Source organism: Pecten maximus, unplaced genomic scaffold (genome assembly GCF_902652985.1).
Source record: "Pecten maximus unplaced genomic scaffold, xPecMax1.1, whole genome shotgun sequence".
In the NCBI taxonomy this organism is placed as follows: domain Eukaryota; kingdom Metazoa; phylum Mollusca; class Bivalvia; order Pectinida; family Pectinidae; genus Pecten; species Pecten maximus.
In genome coordinates, this window is record NW_022983089.1 from 20 (window position 1) to 25,172 (window position 25,153).

Here is a 25,153-nt window from a genome sequence, read left to right on the forward strand (position 1 = left end):
CACACTGTCGTAACTTTACCAGACACAAAACTGTGACATTTGATTTTTTCAGTTAAGAGAAAGTATACCATAGTGGATTTACTGTCTAGTTCGAGAAAGGAGACGTGGAGGAACTGGACCCCATAGTCAGACATGGTATCCCTGTACATTTCCACCAAGAGTGGCTCGTCCGTATTGCACTTGCGGCACGTAATGGACAATCTGAGATGATACGTCATCTGATAGAAAAACTATCCCGCGTGCCATGTCAAAGGTCATTTTTCTCGACCCGGCAGGATATAAGGTGCTACACCATGCCGCCCGTCGGGTAATATTGAGATGTTTGATAAGTTACTTGAGACTGGGATCGACCTGAGGCAAGAACAGCAGCGGAGGAGTGCCCTCGACTTGGGCAGGGGAGGCCAAACAGACAGACATGGTCCACTATCTTGCGAGATATGACCAGTTTGACTTTTCCCATACATGCAATGAAAGTTATCATCATTATAAGCTTTTTAACCTAGAAACTCTCTACCCTTTATTGTACTGAACGAAAAACTCATATCTACCCCAGACTGTACTGAACTAGAACTCATACCCTACCCCTTATTGTACTGAACTAGAAACTCATATCAAACCCCTTTTAAATTGTTACTAATTAGAACTCATATCTATCCCTTTTAAACTAGAATCATATCTACCCCTTATTGTACTGAACTAGAACTCATATCTACCACTTATTGTACTGAATTAGAACTCATATATATCCTTATTACTAGAACCAATTACCTCTTATTGTACTTAACTAGAACTCATATTACCCCTTATTAACTAGAACTCATATTTAAACCCCTTATTGTACTGAACTAGAACTCATATCAAACCCTATTGTACGGGAACTGAACTATATCTACCCCTTATGTACTGAACTAGAACCATATCAAACCCCTTATTGTACTAAACTAGAACTCATATCTACCCTTATTGAAACGAACTAAAAACTCATATCTACCCCTTATTGTACTTAACATAGAACTCATACCTACGCCTTATTGTACTTAACTAGAACTCATACCTACCCTTATGTACTTAACTAGAACTCATATCTACCCCCTTATTAACTAGAACTCATATCTACCCCTTATTAACTAGAACTCATATCTACCCCTATTAACTAAACTCATATCTACCCCTATTGTACTTAATTAAAACTATATCTACCCCTTAGTGTACTTACACTAGAACTCATATCTAACCCCTTATTGTACTTACTAGAACTCATATCTACCCCTTATTACTTAAGTATAACTCATATCTACCCCTTATTGTACTAACTAGAACTCATACCTACCCCTATTAACTAGAACTCATACCTACCCCCTTATTGTACTGAACTAGAACTCATATCTACCCCTTATTGTACTGAACTAGAACTCATATCTACCCCTTATTGTACTGAACTAGAACTCATATCTACCCCTTATTGTACTGAACTAGAACTCATATCTACCCCTTATTGTACTGAACTAGAACTCATACCTACCCCTTATTGTCCTTAACTAGAAACTCATATCTACCCCTTATTGTACTGAACTAGAACTCATATCTGCCCCTTATTGTACTGAACTAGAACTCATATCTGCCCCTTATTAACTAGAACTCATATATACCCCTTATTGTACTGAACTAGAACTCATATCTACCCCTTAGTGTACTTAACTAGAACTCATACCTACCCCTTATTGTACTTAACTAGAACTCATATCTACCCCTTATTGTACTGAACTAGAACTCATATCTGCCCCTTATTGTACTGAACTAGAACTCATATCTGCCCCTTATTAACTAGAACTCATATCTACCCCTTATTGTACTGAACTAGAACTCATATCTGCCCCTTATTGTACTGAACTAGAACTCATATCTGCCCCTTATTAACTAGAACTCATACCTACCCCTTATTGTACTGAACTAGAACTCATATCTACCCCTTATTGTACTTAACTAGAACTCATGCCTACCCCTTATTGTACTGAACTAGAACTCATATCTACCCCTTATTGTACTGAACTAGAACTCATATCTACCCCTTAGTGTACTGAACTAGAACTCATATCTACCCCTCATTGTATTGAACTAGAACTCATATCTACCCCCTTATTGTACTTAAGTAGAACTCATATCTACCCTTGGTGTACTGAACTAGAACTCATATCTACCCCTTAGTGTACTTAACTAGAACTCAAATCTACCCCTTATTGTACTTAACTAGAACTCATACCTACCCCTTATTAACTAGAACTCATACCTACCCCTTATTGTACTGAACTAGAACTCATATCTACCCCTTATTGTACTGAACTAGAACTCATATCTACCCCTTATTGTACTGAACTAGAACTCATATCTACCCCTTATTGTACTGAACTAGAACTCATATCTACCCCTTATTGTACTGAACTAGAACTCATACCTACCCCTTATTGTACTTAACTAGAACTCATATCTACCCCTTATTGTACTGAACTAGAACTCATATCTGCCCCTTATTGTACTGAACTAGAACTCATATCTGCCCCTTATTAACTAGAACTCATATATACCCCTTATTGTACTGAACTAGAACTCATATCTACCCCTTAGTGTACTTAACTAGAACTCATACCTACCCCTTATTGTACTTAACTAGAACTCATATCTACCCCTTATTGTACTGAACTAGAACTCATATCTGCCCCTATTGTACTGAACTAGAACTCATATCTGCCCCTTATTAACTAGAACTCATATCTACCCCTTATTGTACTGAACTAGAACTCATATCTGCCCCTTATTGTACTGAACTAGAACTCATATCTGCCCCTTATTAACTAGAACTCATACCTACCCCTTATTGTACTGAACTAGAACTCATATCTACCCCTTATTGTACTTAACTAGAACTCATGCCTACCCCTTATTGTACTGAACTAGAACTCATATCTACCCCTTATTGTACTGAACTAGAACTCATATCTACCCCTGAGTGTACTGAACTAGAACTCATATCTACCCCTCATTGTATTGAACTAGAACTCATATCTACCCCCTTATTGTACTTAAGTAGAACTCATATCTACCCTTGGTGTACTGAACTAGAACTCATATCTACCCCTTAGTGTACTTAACTAGAACTCAAATCTACCCCTTATTGTACTGAACTAGAACTCATATCTACCCCTTATTGTACTGTACTAGAACTCATATCTACCCCTTATTAACTATAACTCATATCTACCCCTTATTAACTATAACTCATATCTACCCCTTATAACCTAGAGCTCGTATCTACGCCTTATTGTACTACTCCTTAGTGTACTTAACTAGAACTTATATGTATCTCATATTTCGTAATAATGTAGTTTTATCAAAGATCCATTAGTAGGGTCTTGAAATATCAATGGCTGCAACAGGCTCGGGAGTTTACATCGTTGTAAGCATAAATTCGTATTAAGTGTGTCCCTTAAGCAAGTTTTACTTAAAGCATGCTTACATCGTATGATATTTAAGTCAGACACGAGGTATATATAAAGGATCTTACACGAGTGGCTATGTCATTTAACATTCACGAAACGCGTAAGTGCATTTTTGCCTGTGATATTTTTAGAGGATGTGGAATGGTTTCCTGTCTAATATAACATATATTTAGGAGTATGACAGAATATCAATATACTGCTCATCGCTGCAGTGAAAATATTAGTTTTATTACAACAAGTGTAGTTTGAAACATTTCAATATTTCACTGACAAAAATGCAATTAAGGTATTTATCAAACTGATCAAACCTATTTTTTCACTGCAGCGATGAGCAGTGAAAGTATAAGATTTCGCAGTGAAAATATGTATTTCCCTCTCATATACACCGTCTGAACGCGGGGTAATTAGAAACCATTCATTTAAAATATCTGAACCAAATTAGAATAAACTTATATTTGGTTAAACAATGTCTTATTTTCGAATGCACATTGAGATAGATTACTATGATAGAGAGAAAGATATCAGGGATCGGACTATAGGAGTTGGTTCTTAATGTATATCAAGTCAAACAATGGAACTATTGTAGTTTACTACAAAAGGATTGAATAACAGCAACGAGTATATTGATATAAATCATTAAACAAACCTTCGCTCACTTCAGAAAATCCGCTTCCCGCTTCAACCTAAATAAACAAACACTTGTTTACGTTATGAACGATGGCGATTTGCTCATGACTTATATGTCAACCAAAAAATAGGGTAGGAAGGTCAGAAATACATTTTATTTGACCTTTTTTGTTCGTCTCTTAACTTTTAATAATTAAACACTGGAATATGATGTTATATATGCATTATATAACATATAAATGTGCATTTATATTTACATTAAGACCGCTTTCTCCTATGATTATTTTACACGATCGAGTTAACTACACACGTTTTAATCGCATGTGTGTCGTTTTGTAGAAGTAAAACGTCTAGTGGATTATTTTACTCGCATTATTTAAATCTCTCCAATAGGATCACGATTCCAGATTGGATTCATTTTTAGTCAATAAAAACAACAGGATCGGGGGATTAAAATAGGAAGGTTCGGATAACCGGGGGGAAATATCTTTATGCATAACAAATACAATCGTACCATGCATTTAAATGTCGAAAAAAATACAAAGCCCATTCTCATTTTTCTCCGTCTTTGAAAATCTTATTAATGTTGAACAACAGGCGATTACTATAAAGATATTTGTACTTAATGAAATGTTTATTTATTTTAAGGTCAAGCTGGGGTCGCAGTAGAAAAAGAGCAATACGACACCGGGCTATCTCTTTCATTTGGTGAGGTCGATGATGTAGATGACGAGGTTAGTCCCATGTTGACACATTTTTACGGACGAAACTTCATTGCTGTATTCGGATAGTATCAAAAAGAGCAAAATATGTTCACCCACTTAGAGGGAAAATAATATCTATATTATCTCAACGGTCGAACAGGATTTCACTAGTGTAGTGTAGTGAAGATTATGAGTATTACTTATGACTATCACGTCAGTTTTGAAAGAATCTACATTTTCGAAAAGAGTAATTTTGATCTGTTGAAAACAATGCTATTTTTTTTTTAAATATGAGAAGCTACATCCTTTACGTGATATCCATTCATCAAAACTTTGAGTTAATTTGTCTTCTTTTTGCCTTAAAATCGGAAAACCATATATATCCCGAAAAAATAATGCCGTAAATCAGTCCCGTAAGTAAATTTACTCGAGCAATTGTTATTTTATTTTTTTCCTGCTGGTGCTAGATTTATTTCTATACCCTTGATGTTACTACAGAAGTATGTGTACTTCTATGAGAAGGAGTCAGTAGGCTGTCTCTTATTTAGCATCTTTCATATAACTGTCACCTTAACACATTTAATGAATACAAAATCTTAATAGATACATAGAGGATATCTAACAGTGTTTTCAGTAATACCAAATATATTTCACGAGTGGGGCTAATATTTTGATATCAAAATATTAGCCACACGAGTGAAATATATTTGGTATTACTGAAGACACTGTTAGATATTCTGTTAATTACATTTTTTATCAACGAAAACCCTACCCCGTATGCTAACTAGGCCTACAGCGATAATGTGTAAACAAAAAATGTAGTTCCCCCTGTCCAGGTGCTGAGATATATGTCGGGCTTTCTGATTGGTCAATTATTTAGGTATTTTCTAATCATTCATTTGATTGGTCAAATCAGCAAAAGTGATATTTTTCACAAGTATATTAAATATCACATTTATAGAATGAATAATTTTTGATATTTCACTGGTAAAAATATAATAAATAAGCTTATTTCAATTTCCATTTGAAAGGAGATTCTCAAACTAAAGTAACATTTTCATGATTTGTTATGGGAAGCATGAATCAAAAACAAAGGTATGATTAATCGATGAAGTTTTCCACAATAAAATGCTGGGAAACATTTAATATGCGGAATTTGTTTACATTTGTCGAAATATTGTAACAGCATTTTCTATGTATCATCGTGCTATCATATCCTACTATTGCCGTATTGTCGTACTATTATCGTAATATTACCTATTATAATAATCGTACTATTATCGTTCTATTACCTACTATTATCGTGCTATTATCATACTATTATCATACTATTATCATACTATTATCGTACTATTATCGTACTATTATCGTACTAATATCGTACTATTATCGTACTATTATCGTACTATTATCGTATTATTATCGTACTATTATTGTACTATTATTGTACTATTATCGTACTATTATCATACTATTATCATACTATTATCGTACTATTATCGTATTATTATCGTATTATTATCGTTCTATTATTGTACTATTATTGTACTATTATCGTACTATTATTGTACTATTATCATACTATTATCGTACTATTATAATAAGTATCGTACTTTTATCATACTATTATCGTAGTATTACCGTACTAATATCGTACTATTATCGTACTATTATCATACTATTATCGTACTATTATCGTACTATTATCGTTCTATTATCGTACTATTATCGTACTATTATCATACTATTATCGTACTATTATCGTACTATTATCGTACTATTATCGTTCTATTACCGTACTAATATCGTACTATTATCGTACTATTATCATACTATTATCGTACTATTATCGTACTATTATCGTTCTATTACCATACTAATATCGTACTATTATCATACTATTATCGTACTATTATCATACTATTATCGTACTATTATCGTACTATTATCGTACTATTATCGTTCTATTATCGTACTTTTATCGTACTATTATCGTACTATTATCGTTCTATTATCGTTCTATTACCGTACTAATATCGTACTAATATCATACTATTATCGTACTATTATCGTACTAATATCGTACTATTATCGTACTATTATCATACTATTATCGTACTATTATCGTACTATTATCGTACTTTTATCGTACTATTATCGTACTATTATCGTTCTATTATCGTACTATTATCGTTCTATTATCGTACTTTTATCGTACTTTTATCATACTATTATCGAAAAATTATTGTACTATTATCGTACTATTATCATACTATTGCACTACTGTCGTAACTTTACAGACACAAACTGTGACATTATGATATTTTCAGGTTAAGAGAAAGTATACCATAGTTGATTTGCTGTCTAGTTCCGAGAAAGGAGACGTGGAGGAACTGGACACCATAGTCAGACATGGTATCCCTGTACATTCTACCACCAAGAGTGGCTCGTCCGTATTGCACTATGCGGCACGTAATGGACAATCTGAGATGATACGTCATCTGATAGACAACTATCCCGCGTGCCATGTCAAAGGTCAGTTTCTCGACCCGGCAGGATATAATGTGCTACACCATGCCGCCCGCTCGGGTAATATTGAGATGTTTGATAAGTTACTTGAGACTGGGATCGACCTGAAGGCAAGAACAGCAGACGGAAGGAGTGTCCTTGACTTGGCAGGGGAGGCCAAACAGACAGACATGGTCCACCATCTTGCGAGATATGACCAGTTTGACTCTTCATACATGCAATGCAAGTTATCATCATTATAAGCTTATTACCTAGAACTCATATCTACCCTTTATTGTACTGAACGAGAACTCATATCTACCCCAGACTGTACTGAACTAGAACTCATATCTACCCCTTATTGTACTGAACTAGAACTCATATCTAACCCTTATTGTACTGAATTAGAACTCATATCTATCCCTTATTAACTAGAACTCATATCTACCCCTTATTGTACTGAATTAGAACTCATATATATCCCTTATTAACTAGAACTCATATCTACCTCTTATTGTACTTAACTAGAACTCATATCTATCCCTTATTAACTAGAACTCATATCTACCCCTTATTGTACTGAACTAGAACTCATATCTAACCCTTATTGTACTGAATTAGAACTCATATCTACCCCTTATTAACTAGAACTCATATCTACCCCTTATTGTACTGAACTAGAACTCATATCTACCCTTTATTGTACTGAACTAGAACTCATATCTACCCCTTATTGTACTGAACTAGAACTCATATCTACCCCTTATTGTACTTAACTAGAACTCATACCTACCCCTTATTGTACTTAACTAGAACTCATATCTACCCCTTATTAACTAGAACTCATATCTACCCCTTATTAACTAGAACTCATATCTACCCCTTATTGTACTTAATTAAAACTCATATCTACCCCTTAGTGTACTTAACTAGAACTCATATCTACCCCTTATTGTACTGAACTAGAACTCATATCTACCCCTTATTGTACTTAAGTAGAACTCATATCTACCCCTTATTGTACTTAACTAGAACTCATACCTACCCCTTATTAACTAGAACTCATATCTACCCCTTATTGTACTGAACTAGAACTCATATCTACCCCTTATTGTACTGAACTAGAACTCATATCTACCCCTTATTGTACTGAACTAGAACTCATATCTACCCCTTATTGTACTGAACTAGAACTCATACCTACCCCTTATTGTACTGAACTAGAACTCATATCTAACCCTTATTGTACTGAATTAGAACTCATATCTACCCCTTATTAACTAGAACTCATATCTACCCCTTATTGTACTGAACTAGAACTCATATCTACCCCTTATTGTACTGAACTAGAACTCATATCTACCCCTTATTGTACTGAACTAGAACTCATATCTACCCCTTATTGTACTGAACTAGAACTCATATCTACCCCTTATTGTACTGAACTAGAACTCATATCTACCCCTTATTGTACTGAACTAGAACTCATATCTACCCCTTATTGTACTTAACTAGAACTCATACCTACCCCTTATTGTACTTAACTAGAACTCATATCTACCCCTTATTAACTAGAACTCATATCTACCCCTTATTAACTAGAACTCATATCTACCCCTTATTAACTAGAACTCATATCTACCCCTTATTGTACTTAATTAAAACTCATATCTACCCCTTAGTGTACTTAACTAGAACTCATATCTACCCCTTATTGTACTTAACTAGAACTCATATCTACCCCTTATTGTACTTAAGTAGAACTCATATCTACCCCTTATTGTACTTAACTAGAACTCATACCTACCCCTTATTAACTAGAACTCATACCTACCCCTTATTGTACTGAACTAGAACTCATATCTACCCCTTATTGTACTGAACTAGAACTCATATCTACCCCTTATTGTACTGAACTAGAACTCATATCTACCCCTTATTGTACTGAACTAGAACTCATATGTACCCCTTATTGTACTGAACTAGAACTCATACCTACCCCTTATTGTACTTAACTAGAACTCATATCTACCCCTTATTGTACTGAACTAGAACTCATATCTGCCCCTTATTGTACTGAACTAGAACTCATATCTACCCCTTATTAACTAGAACTCATATATACCCCTTATTGTACTGAACTAGAACTCATATCTACCCCTTAGTGTACTTAACTAGAACTCATACCTACCCCTTATTGTACTTAACTAGAACTCATATCTACCCCTTATTGTACTGAACTAGAACTCATATCTGCCCCTTATTGTACTGAACTAGAACTCATATCTGCCCCTTATTAACTAGAACTCATATCTACCCCTTATTGTACTGAGCTAGAACTCATATCTGCCCCTTATTGTACTGAACTAGAACTCATATCTGCCCCTTATTAACTAGAACTCATACCTACCCCTTATTGTACTGAACTAGAACTCATATCTACCCCTTATTGTACTTAACTAGAACTCATGCCTACCCCTTATTGTACTGAACTAGAACTCATATCTACCCCTTATTGTACTGAACTAGAACTCATATCTACCCCTTAGTGTACTGAACTAGAACTCATATCTACCCCTCATTGTATTGAACTAGAACTCATATCTACCCCCTTATTGTACTTAAGTAGAACTCATATCTACCCTTGGTGTACTGAACTAGAACTCATATCTACCCCTTAGTGTACTTAACTAGAACTCAAATCTACCCCTTATTGTACTGAACTAGAACTCATATCTACCCCTTATTGTACTGTACTAGAACTCATATCTACCCCTTATTAACTATAACTCATATCTACCCCTTATTAACTAGAACTCATATCTACCCCTTATTAACTAGAACTCATATCTACCCCTTATTGTACTGAACCAGAACTCACATCTACTCCTTATTAACTATAACTCATATCTACCCCTTATAACCTAGAGCTCGTATCTACGCCTTATTGTACTACTCCTTAGTGTACTTAACTAGAACTTATATGTATCTCATATTTCGTAATAATGTAGTTTTATCAAAGATCCATTAGTAGGGTCTTGAAATATCAATGGCTGCAACAGGCTCGGGAGTTTACATCGTTGTAAGCATAAATTCGTATTAAGTGTGTGTCCCTTAAGCAAGTTTTACTTAAAGCATGCTTACATCGTATGATATTTAAGTCAGACACGAGGTATATATAAAGGATCTTACACGAGTGGCTATGTCATTTAACATTCACGAAACGCGTAAGTGCATTTTTGCCTGTGATATTTTTAGAGGATGTGGAATGGTTTCCTGTCTAATATAACATATATTTTAGGAGTATGACAGAATATCAATATACTGCTCATCGCTGCAGTGAAAATATTAGTTTTATTACAACAAGTGTAGTTTGAAACATTTCAATATTTCACTGACAAAAATGCAATTAAGGTATTTATCAAACTGATCAAACCTATTTTTTCACTGCAGCGATGAGCAGTGAAAGTATAAGATTTCGCAGTGAAAATATGTATTTCCCTCTCATATACACCGTCTGAACGCGGGGTAATTAGAAACCATTCATTTAAAATATCTGAACCAAATTAGAATAAACTTATATTTGGTTAAACAATGTCTTATTTTCGAATGCACATTGAGATAGATTACTATGATAGAGAGAAAGATATCAGGGATCGGACTATAGGAGTTGGTTCTTAATGTATATCAAGTCAAACAATGGAACTATTGTAGTTTACTACAAAAGGATTGAATAACAGCAACGAGTATATTGATATAAATCATTAAACAAACCTTCGCTCACTTCAGAAAATCCGCTTCCCGCTTCAACCTAAATAAACAAACACTTGTTTACGTTATGAACGATGGCGATTTGCTCATGACTTATATGTCAACCAAAAAATAGGGTAGGAAGGTCAGAAATACATTTTATTTGACCTTTTTTGTTCGTCTCTTAACTTTTAATAATTAAACACTGGAATATGATGTTATATATGCATTATATAACATATAAATGTGCATTTATATTTACATTAAGACCGCTTTCTCCTATGATGATTTTACACGATCGAGTTAACTACACACGTTTTAATCGCATGTGTGTCGTTTTGTAGAAGTAAAACGTCTAGTGGATTATTTTACTCGCATTATTTAAATCTCTCCAATAGGATCACGATTCCAGATTGGATTCATTTTTAGTCAATAAAAACAACAGGATCGGGGGATTAAAATAGGAAGGTTCGGATAACCGGGGGGAAATATCTTTATGCATAACAAATACAATCGTACCATGCATTTAAATGTCGAAAAAAATACAAAGCCCATTCTCATTTTTCTCCGTCTTTGAAAATCTTATTAATGTTGAACAACAGGCGATTACTATAAAGATATTTGTACTTAATGAAATGTTTATTTATTTTAAGGTCAAGCTGGGGTCGCAGTAGAAAAAGAGCAATACGACACCGGGCTATCTCTTTCATTTGGTGAGGTCGATGATGTAGATGACGAGGTTAGTCCCATGTTGACACATTTTTACGGACGAAACTTCATTGCTGTATTCGGATAGTATCAAAAAGAGCAAAATATGTTCACCCACTTAGAGGGAAAATAATATCTATATTATCTCAACGGTCGAACAGGATTTCACTAGTGTAGTGTAGTGAAGATTATGAGTATTACTTATGACTATCACGTCAGTTTTGAAAGAATCTACATTTTCGAAAAGAGTAATTTTGATCTGTTGAAAACAATGCTATTTTTTTTTTAAATATGAGAAGCTACATCCTTTACGTGATATCCATTCATCAAAACTTTGAGTTAATTTGTCTTCTTTTTGCCTTAAAATCGGAAAACCATATATATCCCGAAAAAATAATGCCGTAAATCAGTCCCGTAAGTAAATTTACTCGAGCAATTGTTATTTTATTTTTTTCCTGCTGGTGCTAGATTTATTTCTATACCCTTGATGTTACTACAGAAGTATGTGTACTTCTATGAGAAGGAGTCAGTAGGCTGTCTCTTATTTAGCATCTTTCATATAACTGTCACCTTAACACATTTAATGAATACAAAATCTTAATAGATACATAGAGGATATCTAACAGTGTTTTCAGTAATACCAAATATATTTCACGAGTGGGGCTAATATTTTGATATCAAAATATTAGCCACACGAGTGAAATATATTTGGTATTACTGAAGACACTGTTAGATATTCTGTTAATTACATTTTTTATCAACGAAAACCCTACCCCGTATGCTAACTAGGCCTACAGCGATAATGTGTAAACAAAAAATGTAGTTCCCCCTGTCCAGGTGCTGAGATATATGTCGGGCTTTCTGATTGGTCAATTATTTAGGTTTTTTCTAATCATTCATTTGATTGGTCAAATCAGCAAAAGTGATATTTTTCACAAGTATATTAAATATCACATTTATAGAATGAATAATTTTTGATATTTCACTGGTAAAAATATAATAAATAAGCTTATTTCAATTTCCATTTGAAAGGAGATTCTCAAACTAAAGTAACATTTTCATGATTTGTTATGGGAAGCATGAATCAAAAACAAAGGTATGATTAATCGATGAAGTTTTCCACAATAAAATGCTGGGAAACATTTAATATGCGGAATTTGTTTACATTTGTCGAAATATTGTAACAGCATTTTCTATGTATCATCGTGCTATCATATCCTACTATTGCCGTATTGTCGTACTATTATCGTAATATTACCTATTATAATAATCGTACTATTATCGTTCTATTACCTACTATTATCGTGCTATTATCATACTATTATCATACTATTATCGTACTATTATCGTACTATTATCGTACTAATATCGTACTATTATCGTACTATTATCGTACTATTATCGTATTATTATCGTACTATTATTGTACTATTATTGTACTATTATCGTACTATTATCATACTATTATCGTACTATTATCGTACTATTATCGTATTATTATCGTATTATTATCGTTCTATTATTGTACTATTATTGTACTACTATCGTACTATTATTGTACTATTATCATACTATTATCGTACTATTATAATAAGTATCGTACTTTTATCATACTATTATCGTAGTATTACCGTACTAATATCGTACTATTATCGTACTATTATCATACTATTATCGTACTATTATCGTACTATTATCGTTCTATTATCGTACTATTATCGTACTATTATCGTACTATTATCATACTATTATCGTACTATTATCGTACTATTATCGTACTATTATCGTTCTATTACCGTACTAATATCGTACTATTATCGTACTATTATCATACTATTATCGTACTATTATCGTACTATTATCGTACTATTATCGTTCTATTACCGTACTAATATCGTACTATTATCATACTATTATCGTACTATTATCATACTATTATCGTACTATTATCGTACTATTATCGTACTATTATCGTTCTATTATCGTACTTTTATCGTACTATTATCGTACTATTATCGTTCTATTATCGTTCTATTACCGTACTAATATCGTACTATTATCATACTATTATCGTACTATTATCGTACTATTATCGTACTATTATCGTACTATTATCGTACTATTATCGTACTTTTATCGTACTATTATCGTACTATTATCGTTCTATTATCGTACTATTATCGTTCTATTATCGTACTTTTATCGTACTTTTATCATACTATTATCGAAAAATTATTGTACTATTATCGTACTATTATCATACTATTGCACTACTGTCGTAACTTTACAGACACAAACTGTGACATTATGATATTTTCAGGTTAAGAGAAAGTATACCATAGTTGATTTGCTGTCTAGTTCCGAGAAAGGAGACGTGGAGGAACTGGACACCATAGTCAGACATGGTATCCCTGTACATTCTACCACCAAGAGTGGCTCGTCCGTATTGCACTATGCGGCACGTAATGGACAATCTGAGATGATACGTCATCTGATAGACAACTATCCCGCGTGCCATGTCAAAGGTCAGTTTCTCGACCCGGCAGGATATAATGTGCTACACCATGCCGCCCGCTCGGGTAATATTGAGATGTTTGATAAGTTACTTGAGACTGGGATCGACCTGAAGGCAAGAACAGCAGACAGAAGGAGTGTCCTTGACTTGGCAGGGGAGGCCAAACAGACAGACATGGTCCACCATCTTGCGAGATATGACCAGTTTGACTCTTCATACATGCAATGCAAGTTATCATCATTATAAGCTTATTACCTAGAACTCATATCTACCCTTTATTGTACTGAACGAGAACTCATATCTACCCCAGACTGTACTGAACTAGAACTCATATCTACCCCTTATTGTACTGAACTAGAACTCATATCTAACCCTTATTGTACTGAATTAGAACTCATATCTACCCCTTATTAACTAGAACTCATATCTACCCCTTATTGTACTGAACTAGAACTCATATCTACCCCTTATTGTACTGAATTAGAACTCATATATATCCCTTATTAACTAGAACTCATATCTACCTCTTATTGTACTTAACTAGAACTCATATCTATCCCTTATTAACTAGAACTCATATCTACCCCTTATTGTACTGAACTAGAACTCATATCTAACCCTTATTGTACTGAATTAGAACTCATATCTACCCCTTATTAACTAGAACTCATATCTACCCCTTATTGTACTGAACTAGAACTCATATCTACCCCTTATTGTACTGAACTAGAACTCATATCTACCCCTTATTGTACTGAACTAGAACTCATATCTACCCCTTATTGTACTTAACTAGAACTCATACCTACCCCTTATTGTACTTAACTAGAACTCATATCTACCCCTTATTAACTAGAACTCATATCTACCCCTTATTAACTAGAACTCATATCTACCCCTTATTGTACTTAATTAAAACTCATATCTACCCCTTAGTGTACTTAACTAGAACTCATATCTACCCCTTATTGTACTTAACTAGAACTCATATCTACCCCTTATTGTACTTAAGTAGAACTCATATCTACCCCTTATTGTACTTAACTAGAACTCATACCTACCCCTTATTAACTAGAACTCATATCTACCCCTTATTGTACTGAACTAGAACTCATATCTACCCCTTATTGTACTGAACTAGAACTCATATCTACCCCTTATTGTACTGAACTAGAACTCATATCTACCCCTTATTGTACTGAACTAGAACTCATACCTACCCCTTATTGTACTGAACTAGAACTCATATCTAACCCTTATTGTACTGAATTAGAACTCATATCTACCCCTTATTAACTAGAACTCATATCTACCCCTTATTGTACTGAACTAGAACTCATATCTACCCCTTATTGTACTGAACTAGAACTCATATCTACCCCTTATTGTACTGAACTAGAACTCATATCTACCCCTTATTGTACTTAACTAGAACTCATACCTACCCCTTATTGTACTTAACTAGAACTCATATCTACCCCTTATTAACTAGAACTCATATCTACCCCTTATTAACTAGAACTCATATCTACCCCTTATTGTACTTAATTAAAACTCATATCTACCCCTTAGTGTACTTAACTAGAACTCATATCTACCCCTTATTGTACTTAACTAGAACTCATATCTACCCCTTATTGTACTTAAGTAGAACTCATATCTACCCCTTATTGTACTTAACTAGAACTCATACCTACCCCTTATTAACTAGAACTCATATCTACCCCTTATTGTACTGAACTAGAACTCATATCTACCCCTTATTGTACTGAACTAGAACTCATATCTACCCCTTATTGTACTGAACTAGAACTCATATCTACCCCTTATTGTACTGAACTAGAACTCATACCTACCCCTTATTGTACTTAACTAGAACTCATATCTACCCCTTATTGTACTGAACTAGAACTCATATCTGCCTCTTATTGTACTGAACTAGAACTCATATCTGCCCCTTATTAACAAGAACTCATATATACCCCTTATTGTACTGAACTAGAACTCATATCTACCCCTTAGTGTACTTAACTAGAACTCATACCTACCCCTTATTGTACTTAACTAGAACTCATATCTACCCCTTATTGTACTGAACTAGAACTCATATCTACCCCTTATTGTACTTAACTAGAACTCATACCTACCCCTTATTGTACTTAACTAGAACTCATATCTACCCCTTATTAACTAGAACTCATATCTACCCCTTATTAACTAGAACTCATATCTACCCCTTATTGTACTTAATTAAAACTCATATCTACCCCTTAGTGTACTTAACTAGAACTCATATCTACCCCTTATTGTACTTAACTAGAACTCATATCTACCCCTTATTGTACTTAAGTAGAACTCATATCTACCCCTTATTGTACTTAACTAGAACTCATACCTACCCCTTATTAACTAGAACTCATATCTACCCCTTATTGTACTGAACTAGAACTCATATCTACCCCTTATTGTACTGAACTAGAACTCATATCTACCCCTTATTGTACTGAACTAGAACTCATATCTACCCCTTATTGTACTGAACTAGAACTCATACCTACCCCTTATTGTACTTAACTAGAACTCATATCTACCCCTTATTGTACTGAACTAGAACTCATATCTGCCTCTTATTGTACTGAACTAGAACTCATATCTGCCCCTTATTAACAAGAACTCATATATACCCCTTATTGTACTGAACTAGAACTCATATCTACCCCTTAGTGTACTTAACTAGAACTCATACCTACCCCTTATTGTACTTAACTAGAACTCATATCTACCCCTTATTGTACTGAACTAGAACTCATATCTAACCCTTATTGTACTGAACTAGAACTCATATCTGCCCCTTATTAACTAGAACTCATATCTACCCCTTATTGTACTGAACTAGAACTCATATCTGCCCCTTATTGTACTGAACTAGAACTCATATCTGCCCCTTATTAACTAGAACTCATACCTACCCCTTATTGTACTGAACTAGAACTCATATCTACCCCTTATTGTACTTAACTAGAACTCATGCCTACCCCTTATTGTACTGAACTAGAACTCATATCTACCCCTTATTGTACTGAACTAGAACTCATATCTACCCCTTAGTGTACTGAACTAGAACTCATATCTACCCCTCATTGTATTGAACTAGAACTCATATCTACCCCCTTATTGTACTTAAGTAGAACTCATATCTACCCCTTAGTGTACTGAACTAGAACTCATATCTACCCCTCATTGTATTGAACTAGAACTCATATCTACCCCTTATTGTACTTAAGTAGAACTCATATCTACCCTTGGTGTACTGAACTATAACTCATATATACCCCTTAGTGTACTTAACTAGAACTCAAATCTACCCCTTATTGTACTTAACTAGAACTCATATCTACCCCTTATTAACTAGAACTCATATCTACCCCTTATTGTACTGAACCAGAACTCATATCTACCCCTTATTAACTAGAACTCATATCTACCCCTTATTAACTAGAACTCATATCTACCCCTTATTGTACTGAACCATAACTCATATCTACTCCTTATTAACTAGAACTCATATCTACCCCTAAGTGTACTGAACTCGAACTCATATCTACCCCTTATTAACTAGAACTCATATCTACCCCTTAGTGTACTGAACTGTAACTCATATCTACTCCTTATTAACTAGAACTCATATCTACCCCTTATAACCTAGAGCTCGTATCTACCCCTTATTGTACTACTCCTTAGTGTACTTAACTATAACTTATATGTATCTCATATTTTGTAATAATGTAGTTTTATCAAAGATCCATAAGTAGGGTCTTGAAATATCAATGGCTGCAACAGGCTCGGGAGTTTACATCGTTGTAAGCATAAATTCGTAATAAGTGTGTGTCCCTTAAGCAAGTTTTACTTAAAGCATGCTTACATCGTATGATATTTAAGTCAGACACGAGGTATATATAAAGGATCTTACACGAGTGGCTATGTCATTTAACATTCACGAAACGAGTTCAACAATTCTATATGCCTCAAGCCTTAAGGCGAGTTTAATGAATTCCATATATGGCATAGCCATGAGTGTAAGATTCTGTTTATCACATCACTACTATTGATGAAAATATAAGCAAACAAATGAAATCCAGCTCGGATGGGACGTTTCCATCTACCGAGACAATCATACGACGTCACATATTTAATATGACATAATAGTGTTATTACGCATGTGTCTATTATGACATCACAATAGTGTTATTACACACGTGTCTTACGATGTTTCTGACATGGCCGCGTCACATGGCAGAACGGGATAGTAATGTGATAAAAAAATGTATGGAATGTAAATATACATGTTCAACAGAATTATACAAGGATTATATGCAGTGTAGCAAAATATATCCATGTTCAGCGTTTTATATACCTTGCAAAGGTAACGATGACTAAAATTGGAAACATTTTATTCAACAGCTCTATGTGCTGACGTCATTACACGACACTTGTATCCGTACATATATAAAACAACGTGCCTATTGCATTGTTTAATGTTGTTTTATATTGTTTAAGTTTCTATGATGGAGTCTGGATACTTTAGTGAGCCCCGAAGCTCTTTGCCTGCTGACAAACCTCATGACAGCTCTCCGTCGGAATCTGGGATACGTGATGCGGCCGACAAATATACACCTGAAGGCGACGAGACGCCACATAGTAGAGACGTAACACTTACACACACAAAGGAAGATTCTTACGACATAGTTCAGCATTTGACACCGGAAGTCATTCACAGAAACTGGATCGGTCTGCATCGATCTGCAGCAGAGGGAAATTCATATGATGTGTTGCGCATGATTGAAAACGGAGCAAACACAATGAAGAAAATAAATAGCGCATTCTTCCCCAACATTCATCTGAAACCCAAACAAATGCTCACTCCATTGGAGGTAGCTTTCTTTTCAGGGAAAGAAGAAATGACGTCACTTCTGATCCGATATACTGATGACGACATTGTTAGGCGGTGTCTGTCGATGTGTGCAAATGGGTACGTAACTTTAAAGCCATATATCGTCAAGGGGATGCTTGAAAAGCAATATAAAGATAAATTCATCGAGGTCGTGTTTGGAGAATACAAGCCAAAGAAACAGAAAATGTTTATAATATACACGGACGTCATCGCACATGGCAGTGAAACAAACGAGGCCGGTTACCCGGTACAGTTCCGAAATCCATCTGTCTCCAGCGACGAGAGTCGAAAAGCGTTATATCACTGCCAACAGAACAACTACATCTTGTCAGAAGATGACAGAATATTAGTAGCCAGAGCAATCAAACAACACAGCGACAAACTCTGGAAAAATCATTCAAATTTGCGAGGCATTTTGTCATCGCCGGTAAAATCCGTCGGAGGCTCATTCAAGAAACAAACATGTTTGGTTATTTTATGCCACTTCAAGGGGTTCGTTCCCGACAAGGAGCTGGCATTTCCGCCGGAACTAAAGGTCGGGAATGACACACTTCCTGTAGATGTTAGAGAGGGACATGTTGTCCTACATCACGTACACAGTCCTAACGCTCTACATCAACCCCTGAGTTTTGGATGCAACATCGGAACTGCGGACGACCCAACGTTGAGGCGAGTATTGGTTAAAAATTTGCTGGCAACAATGGCTTCCAGTAAATGAGATTCTCGAGAACATGTTATAACATCCGACTCATAATTTGTCCTTTACTGTTTTTTTGTTGTTTTTATTTTTGTTGTTGATGTTGTTGATGTAGGTGGTGGTGGTATGTCTTTCAAAGGCATATTCCGATCCATTGTTTTCTACACACAGATACAAAGTAACTCATTTCTACATATGTATATGTACTCAACAGGTTCGGAAGCATTGGTCCGTTTGTAGAACTGCAAGATGGCAAGATTGGTTTCATCACGTGTGCACACGTCGTTAATGGCCCCGTGACTTATGTTGAGGACAGCGTACCCAATATACCTGTCCTACAACCAAGCACCGGAAACACAGGGTATCCGGAGGATGACCGGATATGTGGTGAAGTAGTTTATCTGAAGTACAGCCTGAATGAAGCTACGTCCATAGATATCGCTATTGTTGAGATCACGGTTCCAGCGAGGGCGCCACTGTCACCGGGGTTTGCTGCATTTAGTCAGGGACAACTCTCTGAACAAGGTTTCTACATTACTAATGTTTTCTTAAATCTTTCATTTAATTATTTTATGTGACATTTATATAGCTTTTGAATGCCATATATATTCAAAATAGGCTTTGATTATTTTGCAGCCATTTCTATTATAATTGATACTTGTAAAAGTTCATAAGAGATTTTTTATTTGAACTGTACCCTTTTTAGCGTTGGAGCCGATTACTGAAAGTGACGATGTACAAGGGTTGTGAGCCTCGTACTCGAGTATGTTCTTTTTATCAATCAGCCGTCGTACCGTACGATATAAAAAAATCAAAACATTACTTCTTTCCATCCGTAGCAATAATTATTCAATCGACTCTCAATTATTTTAGTAAAATACATAACCTTCATTGTCTCTGAATTCATTTTGTTTCAGGAATTCCAGAGAACCAACCAATATTCGACCATGGCGAATATGGTGAACCTACTGTAGGGGAAACGGTTATCAAGTTCGGGAGTGCATCCGGTGTGACCTATGGCACTTACCGAGGCATCGAAACCGCAGAATTCAATTCCAGGATATACGGAAGAGTTTCAGAGACAGAGCGTTGGAGAGGAATTTACTATATAGAGAATCGACAGTGCTCGGAGGATGATTGTCATCTACCGCCATTTTCGACTCATGGTGATTCGGGCGCAGGAGTGTTCCAGATAAGGGACAACTCTCTCATCTGTGTCGGGATCTTGGTGGGAGCAGACGAAGCCACTGGATCCGGAATTGTGATCCCGATCAAACCAGTGTTAGAAACATCTGGGTGCAATTTAAAGGTATTCCGACCGCGAACATAACTCTGATTTCAAAATTTCAATAAGGATGCAAAAAATGGAAATTTATCCTAATACAAGTAATATTATCATTTAATGCAAGAAAATGTTCCAGTGTGCAGCTAAATGGGAAAATAGACCCAATCGTAATGTTATGTATATATTTAAATAAGATTTAGGATTTTGTATAATTCACCTCGAGGTATGGACTAATTTTATTGTACAAGGAGAGACAGGGCGAATTATTTTGTATCAAATATAACCACGTATCATCTGTGAATAGCCGCGTTATAAACGTGTACTTAGAGGCGTGGTCGATCTCTAGGGAGCTGTTAACCTCGTTGTTTGAATTCTACATGTATATATGCCTATTGTATATATAGTTAATTAGATACATATTGTATATACGATTAATAAGGAGCATATTGTATAAATAATAAATTAGGGACTTATTGTGTATAATATAGATAAGGGGCTTAATGTATATACAATTGCATAATATATTAGGGGCTTATTGTGTATATAGTGTAGTAATGAATGGCATATATAGCAATTATATGTCCTTTTGTATACATAGTAATTTAGTGGCGCATTCTGTATGAAGTAATACTATATAGTATTTCATATATATACTTATTAAATAGTTTACCAAAATAGCAAAGAAATAAACATACATATATAATTTAAAAAAAAAGGAAAAAACACACCATCATGTACAGATTTACATTTTGTTGTATCAACCCTCACACCATCATTTTACACATACACATTCATCACACCCATACGCACGCACGGGGGTGGGGTGGGGTGTGGGGGTGGGGGGTGGGGTTAGGGGTTGGGGGGCGTCCTTAAATGACCTTAGCTGTTGATAGGACGTTAAACAAATAAAACCAAACCAAATTACACCATCATTTACCTGCCAATCGCATTTGACTATTATAATCAGTTAATTAACTAAAATAGTTTACACAAATAATGTAATGCTTCATTTTTATACAAGCTTGTCCTCGATTCAAACAGACACGGAAAAGCAGTAAGAATATATCAATATTCCCAGACCAGAACACAGGGAACGAAACAAGACTGTGTTACAGATATACATGTATATGAAAATATTCCTTTGTTAAACCCCTGAACCAGGATGTGTAAAATCCAATGATTAGCAAAGACATTATTTTAATATGTAAATATTTCATGCATTTATGTCTAACTTTGCATTTCAAAGAAGATATATATTGAAGTAGTTAGGTCGGTACCAGAGTGTCAATTGAAGAAAAAACATCATATACCTTTCAGAAATAAATTGTGATTTATTGTAAAAATTCGAGATATTTTTGTGAATGCTGTGTTAACGTAAACAATTCACCTGCAATATGTGACATCGTGGCTTTGTCAATAATGCCTGCAGAAATTATTGTTGTTTCTTGTTGATTTTTATTTTTGTTTTGATTTGTTGTTCTTAAACTTTTCATTTTCCAACAAAAACATGTGTTTGTTTTACTTACTAAAAGAAAGATGGCGGACCAAGTAAGAACGTCAGATTTTTATTTAAAACTTGATACCGAATGAAATCTGATGTATCACAACATTTATCAAGACATGCAATGTGGGTAGCACCTTTAATCACAAAATGTCATCAACACGAGGACAACGTGGAGGACTTCATGCTGGCTGATAACATATTTGCTGTTAACGTCGTTGTCTACCTCGTTTCTCCCTTTGTTTGTCTTGTTTTGATTTTGTTAACGTCCCCACAACAGTTAGGATCATGTGAGAACGGATGTAAACAAATCCCTTTTCTTGTTTTTGTTAACGTCCTTGCAACAGACAGGGTCCTACGAGGACGGGTGTCGGGTAGAGACCAAGATTAAGTAAACAAAGCACAGAAGGAAATCTATGAAATGTAACAATGGCAGCAGAATATATATTTTTGTTTGCACAGAACACAAAGAATATGCGTTATATATATATTAGCTATACCGACTACCTATAAAGAATTCGTTTTATGTCTAGATACATATCTCATTTTAATCTCGTCTAGAGAAAATAGTAAATCATATTTCGCGCGTTTGAATAAAATGAATTAGCACGAAATTACTTTCTCCCACGGGTATTCCGCTGGGTGGTGTGACACACGGGGTTGTACCCGTGTACACCGCAGAGTATCAGTTCAGGCAGCGCGCTGGGCGACGACAGAAGGAAAAAGAAAAAAAAACGTTTTTCTTTTTGGGGCTTATAAAATGTGTTTGTATAGTATATGGGCATTTTGTCACTATGGCGCAAAAATAGTTGTATGGGTTATGGGGAATATTGATGTAATACATGTATTTCCAATAAATTAGAAAATACTGATCAGTGTTTAATGAAATATAGAAGGAAGTTTATGTGTATTAAATATTATTAGAGTGTATGAAGAAAATTATGATTCATGACATTTTATATATAAATGGCAATCGTGCAGTGCGTTTTGAATATGCTGTGATGTGTTAGTGTTCATTGCCACCTGGTGGGTGGCCTGTGGGAGAAATGTTTGACGGGTATCGCTGTTCACTGTACATGTACCTAGCCTATATACCGATGTTAATACAGGTACGTGTGTGCTGTCATAGGAGTGTTTGTGATATTACTTAATACACCTGTGCTGTTCGGGTGCCATTAGAGCGTAACGCCAGCGAAATATATGGATAAAATACACTACAACGGCAAGCACTTCTATTATCATTGTAATAAACATTGTATATCCTATACATATATTGGCCATGTGTAAGACGAGCCTTTAAGCTCAACATGTTATTAGATATAAACACTAGTATTATTTAAATCTTCTTTAATTATTGTCTATAGTACTATTTCCTCTAACACAGGGATGGGCGTATTACATATTCCGGGATTGTTAATGAAGCCGAGATATAAAAATTAAAATCAAGAGAAATAACAATGTGATTTTTTGTTAACATCTCGACAGTACTAGACACATTCATTTACATGTACGTATATGAACATGGCCTATGGGATTCTGTATAAACAGTAACATATCAACCCATTGATTAAATCCTAATTAAATTTCGATTTGTTTATTACCCAGAGGAAGTGTGAATCAATGCAAAAGCCTCATGAAGTATGCTTTATATAATGATAAAATCACATATAATTCATATAAATTAAGTTTTGTTAGGGCAGTTTTTAAGCTGGCATGGCAAAGTATAAAAATGAAATTTTCTATCCATTCCACTCATCATAGATAACTCATATTGAACGTTATAAACATTTAAAGGCTGTCAGCGTTGGGAATTCCCAACGCATTGGTATGTATGATAAAGGCAGTAGACTATGACAGGCACCTGTACCGTGAATCATTTTCTACCCCGTCCCAACGGCACGATGAATGACTTGGCTTTTTAATAGATTCGTCACGGGTAGATTTCGTGGCCTCTAAATATAGCTGCATATATGCATCTGGGAAAACCCTAGGTTTTACCAAGCTGATTTCCTTATCCGACGGCAGACCTCTGAGTGGAACTAGGATTTAAATAAAAGTACATGTATGTACTACCTGAATTATACCCGGACATCACTCTCCTGGAAATTATCAAAATGTTACACCGTTCAACTTAGATATTTCTTGTTTAATTAGCTAATGGTACACGCAGCAGTACACATGTACATTGGAGTGGAAATTTTTATTTGAATATGATATTTTGAACCCGGGTGTAACAAAAGATTTTGTCTTTGTGCCTTTATCAACGTTCTTTATATTAAGTGCCCGTGTAACATGAAACAGGAATGTCGAACCTTTCACTATATAATCGTAAATTGATGATGAATTTCATTATTTACTTGAATGTACAGCGTTAATAGCTCACAGGATTTTATTTATAGACAAATACTTTGAT

The 25,153-nt window shown here is 34.9% G+C and overlaps 2 protein-coding genes across 2 annotated transcripts; both read left to right on the forward strand.

Moving 5' to 3' along the window:
• Positions 1 to 4,769: 4,769 nt before the first annotated feature.
• LOC117321435 (putative ankyrin repeat protein RF_0381) lies at positions 4,770 to 7,788 on the forward strand (the record flags this gene model as incomplete). The annotated part of the gene is given in 2 exon segments (XM_033875852.1): positions 4,770 to 4,855; positions 7,156 to 7,788. Coding segments are annotated over 2 exon segments (527 nt in total), but the record flags the coding sequence as incomplete, so codon positions are not given.
• A 3,000-nt stretch (positions 7,789 to 10,788) lies between these two features.
• Positions 10,789 to 22,057, forward strand: LOC117321434. The gene is made up of 6 exons (XM_033875851.1): positions 10,789 to 10,801; positions 11,737 to 11,822; positions 14,112 to 14,316; positions 18,864 to 19,926; positions 20,169 to 20,479; positions 20,872 to 22,057. Exons 1-6 carry the CDS (start codon positions 10,789 to 10,791, stop codon positions 21,282 to 21,284), a joined length of 2,091 nt encoding a protein of 696 aa, XP_033731742.1. The 3' UTR covers positions 21,285 to 22,057.
• The last annotated feature ends 3,096 nt before the right edge of the window (positions 22,058 to 25,153 follow it).

Bases quoted from the DNA above. Each gene is read 5' to 3' on its own strand.
- LOC117321434 (XM_033875851.1), top strand. The intron at 11,823-14,111 runs GTTAGTCCCATG...TGATATTTTCAG, and splicing joins TCGATGATGTAGATGACGAG to GTTAAGAGAAAGTATACCAT. The intron at 20,480-20,871 runs GTTTCTACATTA...ATTTTGTTTCAG, and splicing joins GGGACAACTCTCTGAACAAG to GAATTCCAGAGAACCAACCA.